Source organism: Triticum aestivum, chromosome 4B (assembly GCF_018294505.1).
Source record: "Triticum aestivum cultivar Chinese Spring chromosome 4B, IWGSC CS RefSeq v2.1, whole genome shotgun sequence".
NCBI classification, from domain to species: Eukaryota; Viridiplantae; Streptophyta; class Magnoliopsida; order Poales; family Poaceae; genus Triticum; species Triticum aestivum.
Genome location: NC_057804.1, coordinates 618,274,277 through 618,284,955, shown reverse-complemented (window position 1 = coordinate 618,284,955; position 10,679 = coordinate 618,274,277). Strand labels below are relative to the sequence as shown.

The window sequence follows — 10,679 nt, the reverse complement described above, 5'->3', positions numbered from 1 at the left end:
CCTGATGATATCACACATCCAGATCGAAATGACCACACACAATCATCTCTTAGAGAAGAACACGCTCTCAAAGGTTTTTGCCCTTTCAGTTTGCTATAATAACTTCTATTCTTTTTCTCTTTAGTTTTCACCGGCAAGCAAACAAACACTGAAGCGAGCAACCATGAGCATGAGCTACTCGCTGACTGATCAGCCACCGTACCCGTGGAAAAAGTCCATTTTAAACCTTGAACTTATAGAGGTCCGGCGAAATGAACCCCCAAGTCAAAATGCCGGTCGATTGCACCCTGAACTCTACAATCCCGGTCTAAATCGAACCTTTGGATCATTTCCCAAACAGGGATTGCTGACGTGGACCGGGATTGGGGAGGAAATGCTCGCAGTGCCTGTGGATGGGCCGACCCAGTTCACGGCAGCGCGTGCTGCGCCTTGTTGCTTCCATTTTTCGTTCGTTATTTGTTTTTTTGTTTTTCTTTACTGGTTCTGCTTTCTTTTCATTTTTCTTTTTTATTTATATTTATATTCTTTTCTTTTTACTTTTTTCTGATTTATTTTTTCTATTTCCTTCGGATCATTTTCCTATATATATTACAAAAAAAGTTCATCATGCATTATAAAATGTTCATTGTATATTAGAAATTGCTCAATGAATATAAATTGTTCCCTATGTTTTTGAATTTTGTTCAGTGGTATATTACCCAAATATTTAATGTGTATTTAAAAATATTTATCATATATTTAAAAATGTTCATTGTGTATAATTTAAAATTTTCATTGTATATTAAGAAAATGTTCAATGGATATTACAAAATCTTCGGTGCAAAATATTTGCAAATGTTCAAAAGTAGTTCGATACATAATGTTTCGCATCGTGAATCTATCTGTTGAACTCACTAGTTCGGGTGGCAAGTTGCAACAGCTAATAAAACTGAGGCCCCGCAAAACTTTTCAGATTTTTTTCGCGCCTGCTATTCAGTAGCTCCAAATGGGCCGGTTTTTTTATATTTTAAAATAATTTGAGCATTCAAAAAAATATTTATGGGATTTGAAAACAATATGCCCTGGTGGTTTGTTTTTCAAAATCGATTATTTTTTAAAACAAATGAACTTTTCTGTAATTCATGAGCTTTTTCCAAAAAAATTATAAAAAAATAAAAAAAAATCGCTACAGTAAACGTTTACATGTGTAATAAATTACGCGACTACAAATGTACTTCTAAAGTTCTCCTTGCTATTAATTAAAACCATTCAGCTGCGCATCAAGGCGCCTTCTCGTGCTGTCCACGTCGGCAACGCTACGAGACAGGTTCGTTTTGTTGCGGAAAAAACAGAAAAAAGGGATTGGCCAGCGGCGCACTCCCCTATCCCCATCCCCAGATTCCTCTCGCTTTCTCTCGTCCGCCGCTGCGGCCTCCACCGCCGACCTCCCCACACCGCCGCCACCTCCCACGCCCTCCCCAAAGGCTGAAGCTCCCACCCCTTCTCTCCTTCTCCTCACCATCAGCGACTTGCACCGCCCCCCCTCCCGCACCAGATCGGGCAGAAGGTGGGGACGTGAATCAGGCTCAGATCCGGCACGGCCAGAGCACTGGTTCCCGTTGAGATGCCATGGATAAGGTGCTCTGGCCCTGGTGCTACAGCCATGGAGAAGGTGCCCTCCCCATCTCTCTTCTCTCTCTCTCTCTCGGATTCGATTTAATTTCAGGTTGCCCACCCGACCCCGACCAACGAGACCTGGACTTAGTGCTAATGCTCGTAGCAATGATACCCGGAAAACTAAATGATTGAATGGGAGAAAAAGAAGGAACGAGCTTAGGAATCAGCTTGGGGGTGGGAAAAGAATGATAAACACATGTAATTTTTATATGAGATTCACACTTAATTATCAAGTCACATTTGAACTCTAAGTGTTCTGTTTTCCAAAATTCAGTAAACAAGTTTGTCCACCAGGCTCAGTGAAGGGGACCTTAGTTTGGGTGATTGGAGGCTTACTAGAATGATGAAACAAGCTGACCTAATATATAATGAAGATAATCTATTACAAATACTCAAAGGGCTCGAGGCAAAGGGAAACTGAGGCAGGCTGTTGCTGTTACCGAGTGGGTGTACAATGGAAATAGTTACAAGCATCGAAGAAGCAGGTAATTTTCTGTTGATGCATTCATTTGGTACTTATTTCTTTCTTTCCAGCCACCGTAAGCATAATTTCATGGTGCGAAATTATGCTGGAATATCAATAACTTAACTAATATTTGCTCTGGTAAATGTTTATTACCGATGTACTGTTCTATTTGTACGATGCATCTTTTGTTATCTTAGAGCAATTGATTGCCCAGATTAGTTTCTAGGATAATCAGATGGTAGCTTCTATTAGCTGATCCATGAAAGGTTTCTAGGATAATCAGATGGTAGCTTCTATTAGCTGATCCATGAAAGGTTAAGTTTCCATTTTTCACCTCTTCGGGCGTGGCAGTACTCTGGCGCACTACAACACCTGGCTGATGCTCATCTACATCACCCATTTGTCGCTCAGAGTAAGCCAGAGATTAAACTCCGACAAGTACTGATTGTTTATCTTCGCTCCGCCGGTGTTTTCGTGTTGTGATTCTAAACTTTTTTGTTGTTGTTTGCACATCCAGAACAAATATGGGAGTACCAGCAAGGCCTTGGTGAGTAAACAACATGCCTACTACTCTGTGTGCTTGCTCAGCCTCTCTGTTGTGTTGATTGGGCATCTTGGAATTTATTTTGGCGACTTGGCCAACTGGTCCTTGACTGATTCCAGCAATCAGCAGTAGCAGGGCCAGTGCCTGATAACAAAACAAGCCATTCGGATCTTTCCATTTTTTCATCATACATAATTATACACATAGCCGTCGCATCACTTGATTTTGGACTAATATTCATGGATTTGTTGGCATGCTTGCTTGTGTTTTGTGCTCTAAAAATCATTGTTTATGTTGTGCAGGTTCTGAACCAGTCCATATCCGAGACAACATTTGGGAAGGTGTCTGATTTCATTCAATCTTTTGCATCATTTGCCAAGAAGGATGAGCCTAGAGGTACCAGACCATTGTAGTTCAATATCTTATTTATTTATTCCTTTTTTGCAAAGGGCAATGTACTGTGTTTGATATGATGTATGGTTTTAATTAACATAAAGTGATAGTCAATGTTTGTTTACTCTTTAGTGTGTAACTTTAGAATAAAAGGCTGTTTTGTGCATTTTCTTTAGCTCCTTTCCCCATCTACCAAGTTTCCATTTTTTGTAATAGAAACCTTCTTCTAAATAAAAAATTGGTTTTATTGGTGATGTTTTTTGAGATCTTGACTTGTTCCTGTTCTGCTTTGGATAAAAAAAATACTTACGCATAATCGTCGTGTCGCCAGACAAACCGCAAAGATTCTGAAGCTAGGCAATCTGTACTTGTCAGTTTATTTTTTTAATATGGAGATTAACAATGTATTGTTATCTCATCTATATACCCTCTGTCCATTTTCTTCTTCAGAGGTTGTGACGTTGCTGCCAATGAGCCTTTGCTCTGAAAAAAAATGCTTCTATGCCATGTGATATGAACGATGTTGCACCACAATGTTCTGTACATTTAGGTGAACATCTTTGTTCAGATATTTTTACTGTCATTTTCATTCAAGTATGTACAAAGTTTAGTGTAGATGACTCGTACATAACAATTACTAATGCCAGTACATCCAGGATGCATGACACCCATGTTCTCATGTAAAATTGCATGTTGCAGTCCGCCTCACCCTCTTTCATTCATGTCAGCATTCCGCCGTCCATGGCAGCGATTCCAGGAGCGAGCTCCATCTCCTATGATGCTTCTCACAGCCCCAGCATCCTCATGGCAGGTCAGGTCTGCATCACCGAGGTATTCTGTTTCTGGTGAAAGGGCAGGTCTTCACTTCTGGATTACTGCCTCCCTTCCCAATTTACTTGCTATGTGGAAGGTGGTTGCACTATGGGGGACAGTGTCCAAGAGAGAGCCACTTAAATGGTTAGATGTTGAAGGCAACTGTACATGTTTTATTTCACTGTTTTTCATCTTTTTCTGGAGATGATTTCAGTACTTTCTATTACTGTGATGTTAGAACCAAGATGCATGTGTCACATGTGCCATCAATTGTGTAATGAACTTTCTATTGTGTTCCCGATGATCTCAAATCCCTGGTTTATCCTGGCTCCCTCTGTTTAATATGCACATGCTACTTTGAGTCTGATGCAATAATACTGCATACTACATAGTATAAACAGAAAAGTGGAAGGTGCGCCTCCTACCTGGCGCCGCCCAGCTTCCTCTCAGGTGGCGCCACAGGTGGCGCCCCAACCGCTAGTTGATCATTAGTGCACCGTAGGTGAGGTGGTTATTCATACTACTTTGATGTTCTTGTGGCGCGAGTTCGATCCTCGCTGTGAACTATTTTTGAGGTGTTTTTCCTGCTTTTTTGGCGCGAGTAACAGGAACCGGCCCAGCGGAAGTTACGAGGTCCCAGGGGGTGCACGATCATCGCTCCCAACTTTTTTTGAAGTGTTTTTTCGCGCGAGTACCAGGAACCGGCCTAGCGAAAGTTATTTCAAAAAAAAAAAAAACCGTCTCAACGAAAGTTACGAGCTCCCCAGGGTGTGCGCCTTTTGGAATTGTTGTTATTGAACAAAAAAATAATTTAGAGGGCCGGCCCACCAGATGAATCCCGTTTCAAATGATGTCAGGGTTCGATTTAGACCGGGATTGCATAGTTTAGGATGCAATCGACCGGGATTTTGACTTGAGGGTCCATTCCGCTTAACCTCTACAAGTTCAAGGTTTAAAATGGACTTTTTCCCCGTACCCGTACGGCTTCTGGTCGATGCAGGCCACATTGCGGCCGAGCCGGACACGGAGCAGGCGGCAGTACCTCTTGTAGTACCCGACCCGGTCCCTGCCCTGGGGCGTCCCGTGGCGCTTGCCGCACGCTAGTCCACCGCTGATGATGTTGGTGGTCATGCCGTACCCTGGGAGCCTCCCGGCGCGACGGTCCTTCCGCGACGGCCTCCAGCCGCCGGTCATCACGGCGTGGCACGACGGCCTCTTCTGCGCCCCATATGGCGGCGTCATCCTGAACCAGATGGTTGTCTTTCAACGCCACCACGGAGTCGGTCGACACCAGGTCCGGCTTCCCCACCAGGTCCAGCCCCAGCTCGTCCCCGGCTCGCCGGTAGTTGTGCTCATTGTGCATGCATACACATCACGGTGCGTGCAGTGCGATTAAAATCACCATGAACCAAGTGCCAATGGTGTGTTTGGTTGCTGTAGTGAATAGTAGTTGCGTTGCATACACATCTCAACCCAGACTGGTTCTGAAAAAACAGCCTCATGTGCGACATCTGCGAGTTGTTTGGTTGCCTGCATCTAGGGTCCCTGCATTAGGTAGTACGCAAGTGCGCTTTGTTTTGTTGTTTGCATTGGCCCAAGCGGCACATGAACTCGGTGTTTGGTTGCACGCATGACGTATGATTCAGAGCTAGCACTTCACTTAGCAGACAGGGTTAAGAGCTAGCAGAGGGAAGGGGAGAAGAAGTGCAGTGTGGGCGGACAATGGCGACTACGGTAGATAGTGGTCGTGGCGCCGTGTATGACATGACAAGCATGGAGTCGTGGACGAGCAACCCCGTCGGTGGCACGGCGAGCGACACCATCGGCGAACTAGTTGCGGTGCTCGCGCAAAGACAGTGGACAGAAGAGGAGAATGCAGTGCTCGCGCCATGCTATCGTCAGTGCAGTGGACGGGAGAGGAGACCGAGATGATCGACGCCGGAAACGACTCCAGTGTAGTAGGGCGAGAGAGAGGAGGCGGAGATGATCGACCCCGTCAGCGGCGCAGCGAACTGCAGTGTGCACGGAGGCAGAGGACACAAGAAAGCAGTGTGCGCGTCATGGCAGCGTCAGTGTAGTAGTAGGACGACAGAGAGTAGGCCGAGATGAGCGACGCCAGAAATGACTCTAGTGTAGTAGCACGCGGGCAAGGAGATCAAAGGGGAGGTCTTCGGCGTCGAGAGGGACGAATAGGAGGGCTCTGAGCAGAGGATAGAGGAGCTCGACATGGCGGCGTCAGTGCAGTAGACTGCTGTTGAAAGAGAGATGAAGCTACGATCGTCGAAACCAAAAACTTACAACACGAATGTTGTGAGGAACTGCGAGATTAGGCTGCTGGTCAAAAGAAATTTCAAATGATCGATCGTGCACGGCGAATCTGACAAAATTCATCCAGAATAGCTCCAAACGAGAACACGAGATTAAGAACTTACGGCTGACGAAACTACGAACCGATCGCCTAATGGAACCGTAGCATCGATGTGCATCTTTTTCGTGTAGAGCTTACCATGAATTGAAGTATCGTTGTGTAGATTAGAGGGGCATGAAAGAGAGGAGATTAGAGAGGAGCTTACTGGAGGTTGAAGAAGACAACACGTAAGCACCTCGCATCCCTCCCGTTTTTCCTCGTGCAGGGGCATGCTCGTTGCGCTTCCGCTCGGCCTGACTGCAGAGAAACTGCCGATTCTTGCGTTTCCAGCCAGCCAGGCCCAGAGGTGCTTTAAGAAGCGCGCAATGCAGGCCCAATAGTGTATGCGGGCTACCAAACAGGCCTCTTACTTCCCGCGCGGGCCTGGTTGGGCTCTATGCGGGCAACCAAACACACCCCAAGTGAACGAGAACATGGACGAACAAAGGAGCTTGGATCAGACAGAGTGTTGTGCACCTTAGGGCGTGTTTGGTTGCCCGCATTAGGCCCAGCCTGGCCCAGGCAGGAAGAATTTGGCCCATTTGGTTTCCTGCATTCACTGTGCGGCCCGCATCGCATGAAACTTAAAGCATGTCCAGGCCAAGCCCAGGGGAAACGCACGAATCGGCAGTAGCTCGCGAGCCTGGCTCGGGCGAGGCAGGGGAGGGCGACGCACTTCTCCCCTCGTGCGAGCAGGGGAGATGGCGTGAGCTCGCCCGCGTCGACAAAAAATTGGCAGGAGGATTTTGGCTCACCTCCCGCCGCTCCACCCCTATTTAGCCCCTCCCTCACCGCCCCAACTCCCTCCACCATTCTTCCTCCGTTCGAGCTTTCCCGCCGACGCGCATCGGCACCGACGAGCAGGTAAGCGGCGCATCTTCATCGGGCAGTGGTCCACGGCGTCGGAGCTCCTTCACCGGCCGGCGTTCATCTTCCACGACCGTCCCCCCTCGTCCTCAAGCTGCAGCCATGGCCTCTGTGAGTTCAGTCCCCCTTTCTCTCTGTTCCTTCTAGCTAGATCTGAGCTGCAGCTAGGGTTTGATCTAGATGCATGGTTGATTAGTGGTCTGATCTGTTAGCTAATATGGTTGGTTGCTATGCTGCGGTTGCAATTTGTGATAGGGCTAGATGTTCAAGCATGTGGTAGGCTAGATTAGTAGTAGACTTTGAAGTTGAACCTTGTGCTTGTGTTGAATCATGCTTAGATCTGTGATTTGTAGCTATTGGTGGTTCATCTGTAGCATGCTGTTTGTTGTAGATGTATGTTCCTGCTCATAGATTTTTTGGTATGCTTAGTATGATAGTGATGAAGCATGTGCTTGCTATGATAGTGATGAACCATCTACATGTATGCTCCTGCTTTCATGGATTGTACGGTGTGTTGTGTGCTATGCTCACTGTCAATGCGTGCTACGATTGTAGGACATGACCACACAGACACAAGATCTTAGTCAGGCCCTTGTCGTGTCCGACAGCCAGTTTGCTCCATCGTTTGTCGAGGACTCGCAGCCTATGTCCGAGATGGCACCTGATTCAAAGGTGTTCGAGTCCGATTCCCTCTATGTGCCAATAGTGCTCGTTGAGCCAACTCCTGCTGCTGCTGCTGCTGCCGCTGCAATCAAGCTAGCAGCATCAAAGGCAAAGAAGGATGGTAGGTCCAACAACATGAAGTGGCAGCCGTTCATGTCCACGTTCGGGTTGAACAAGATCTGTGAGCTCATCTCTAGTGGAGTTAGGACTGACAAGGGCTTCAAGGAGGTGCACTTGAACACCGTTGCGAAGCTGGTGTTCGAGTTCTGTGGGCAAGAGGTGCTGCCACCCAGGTGTACAACCACCTGAGGAAGTGGAGAAGTCGATGGATCCAAGTGTCCAAGCTGAGAGACCTTAGAGGCGCCTCATGGACGAGAACACTTGCTCCATAGTTCTGGAGGCAGAGCACTACGCCGGCCATGTCGCGGTTAGCTCACAGCCCTCTTCCTTTTCATACTGTCCACCATTGCCTACTCCTAATCGTAACTAACAACACTTGTGTTCCATTCTTAGGACCACCCAAGGGACACTGAGTTCCTCAACACACCCATCCAGAACTACAGCCAGATGCAGTACATCTTCTCCTTCGGGCTGGCAACTGGGAAGCATGCCATGGGCTCGGGTGAGCCTCTTGGTTCTCCCATGCCAGACTTTCCTGGGACACCGGACGTCGAGGTCCTTGATGGCCCTGACAAGCCCGCTGCGAAGCTCTTCGACAAGCCATCTGACCCCGTCCATGATAGGAAGAGGAAGAGAGGAGGCCTGATGGAGGAGGATATCAATGTCTTTTGCAGCATGACCGAGGTAGTGAAGGAGGTGGCAACAGCCATCAGGGAGTGCAAGCCCCTCGACGTCCACCCTGACCTGTATGGCACTGTCATGACCTAGGGTGGCTTCAGCGACGAAGCTCTCATGGCAGCTCTCAGCCACCTGCTTGACAACAAGGTCCAGGGTGTTGGACTCGTTGCCATGGCTGACGCTCACAGGGTGTTGTGGCTCAGGAGCTGGTTGGGCAAGCACTACTACTAGATTAGTGCTGCCTATGAGCGTGCATGATCCCCTACGGCGATGGCGGTGGCGACAACGACGACGATGACGATGACGACGTACATTTTGTGTAGCTAGGGCTCAAAAACTATTTGATGGTCTGTATATTTTGGTGAGGTGGTATATACTAAACCCTCACGCAGATGGTGAACTTGCGGTGGTAGGACGACACCCTCTTTTGGATGTGATGGTAGGTTAACACCAAGGTAGTGCTAGGTTGAACTTGCTATGCCGTATGATCATGCATGTTTTACTTCTCTTCTGCTTCATTGTTGTTTGTGTGCTACTTTGCTTTCTACTTGTGCTCCATTGATTTGTTGCTTCAACTCTTGCTCCTGTGCATTGCTAGGGCAAGTGGTATGCCGTGTTCATCGGTGAGGTTCCAGGGGTTTATAGTTCATGGGAAGAAGCCAATGCACAAGTGACATCGTATAGCAACAACAACTATAGAGGGTTCAAGAATAGGCAGGCAGCAGAACAAGCTTACTCCGCCTGGGTGCGAAAGCACGGAGGCAGCAGTGTCGACAGTGCCAAGGTTGGAGCTGTCAAAGTGGAAGCTGCTAAGGTAGATCGTCAATTCGGCCTGAAGCTGAAGAGCTTCATCATCTTCGCCCAGTTCATCACCATTGCTGTGTTGTGGCGTTGGTGTGCTAGGTGTGATCATTGTGGGTAAGCTCACCAACTAGGGTACAAGGTAAGCACAACATGTACGCCGTATGCAACCAAACGCCGTGTTCATGTTGTGAAACAGAAGAAAGAGATTGGGATTCGGCACAGCCCATAGGGCGGCCGGGGAAGTGTTTATATATGCAGCCTCTAGGGCACGGCATAGCCGAGATTACAAGTATTGTTACAAGAGATAAGGAGATAACTACAAATATGAACAGCCTCCTAACCTATAACAATATTCTGTTTAACACCCCCTCAATCTAAACTTTCCTCAAGAAGATTCAGATTGTATCTATTTGAGACAAACATTGTCTCAACCAATGGCTTTGTGAATATATCAGCAACTTGCTCTTTAGAAGAGATGAACCTAACATCTAGTGCCTTGGCTGCAACTCTCTCTCTCGAACAAAGTGAAAGTTTACTTCTATGTGCTTAGTCCTGGCATGAAATACTGGATTAGCAGATAGATAAGTAGCTCCCAAGTTATCACACCACAACACAGGTGGTCTTGCCAAGAAAACCCCAAGTTCACCAAGGACTGATTGGATCCAGATTATCTCAGCTGTTCCGTTTGCAAGTGCTTTATATTCAGACTCTATGCTTGAGCGAGAAACCATGGCTTGTTTCCTCGAACTCCAGGACACAAGATTAGGACCAACAAAGACAACAAAACCACCGGTAGATCTTCGATCATCACTGCACCCTGCCCAATCTGCATCAGAAAAACAGCTCAACAGCATTGAAGGAGACTTCCTTATAGAGAGACCCATGCTCCGAGTATACTTTAAGTATCTCAAAATCCGTTTGGCTGCTGAGAGATGTATAGTTGTGGGTGCATGAAGAAACTGGCAAACACGGTTTACTGCAAAGGATATATCTAGCCTGGTAAGTGTTAGATATTGAAGAGCACCAACCAGGCTACGATGCTTGGTGCTATCATCTTGAGACAAGGGCGACCCACTTTCCTTGGTGAGCTTCTCGGCCGAAGACATGGGTGTGGTGGAGATATTGCAATTATCCATATTTGCTCGATGAAGAATGTCGCCAATATACTTCTGTTGAGAAAGTACAATCCCCCCTGGCGACGATCTCACCTCAACTCCAAGGAAGTAATGCAAAGGGCCGAGATCTTTGATAGCAAAGGTAGCCTGAAG

The 10,679-nt window shown here is 47.1% G+C and overlaps 1 protein-coding gene across 13 annotated transcripts; it reads left to right on the top strand.

Annotated features, from left to right (window-relative positions):
• Positions 1-1,328: 1,328 nt before the first annotated feature.
• On the top strand, positions 1,329-4,168 carry LOC123093624 (uncharacterized). 13 transcript variants are annotated; one of them, XR_006445446.1, is made up of 6 exons: positions 1,329-2,141; positions 2,474-2,534; positions 2,640-2,669; positions 2,969-3,062; positions 3,510-3,609; positions 3,788-4,168. XR_006445446.1 is itself a non-coding variant. In XM_044515634.1 (6 exons), exons 3-6 carry the CDS (start codon positions 2,502-2,504, stop codon positions 4,078-4,080), a joined length of 450 nt encoding a protein of 149 aa, XP_044371569.1. In that variant the 5' UTR covers positions 1,338-1,651; positions 1,951-2,141; positions 2,474-2,501; the 3' UTR covers positions 4,081-4,168. The 13 variants fall into 13 exon arrangements, 11 of the variants coding, with proteins under 11 accessions (XP_044371569.1, XP_044371559.1, XP_044371568.1 ...); XM_044515634.1 differs by lacking the exon at positions 3,510-3,609 and having other exon boundaries at positions 1,338-1,651; positions 1,951-2,141; XM_044515624.1 differs by lacking the exon at positions 3,510-3,609 and having other exon boundaries at positions 1,338-1,651; positions 1,931-2,141.
• The last annotated feature ends 6,511 nt before the right edge of the window (positions 4,169-10,679 follow it).

What these genes read in the sequence shown, in the direction of transcription:
- LOC123093624 (XM_044515634.1), top strand. Translation starts at nt 2,502, where the DNA reads ATGCTCATCTACATCACCCATTTGTCGCTCAGA. An exon ending in TCACCCATTTGTCGCTCAGA is followed by an intron (nt 2,535 to 2,639) that starts GTAAGCCAGAGA and finishes TTGCACATCCAG; the next exon opens with AACAAATATGGGAGTACCAG. An exon ending in GGAGTACCAGCAAGGCCTTG is followed by an intron (nt 2,670 to 2,968) that starts GTGAGTAAACAA and finishes TATGTTGTGCAG; the next exon opens with GTTCTGAACCAGTCCATATC.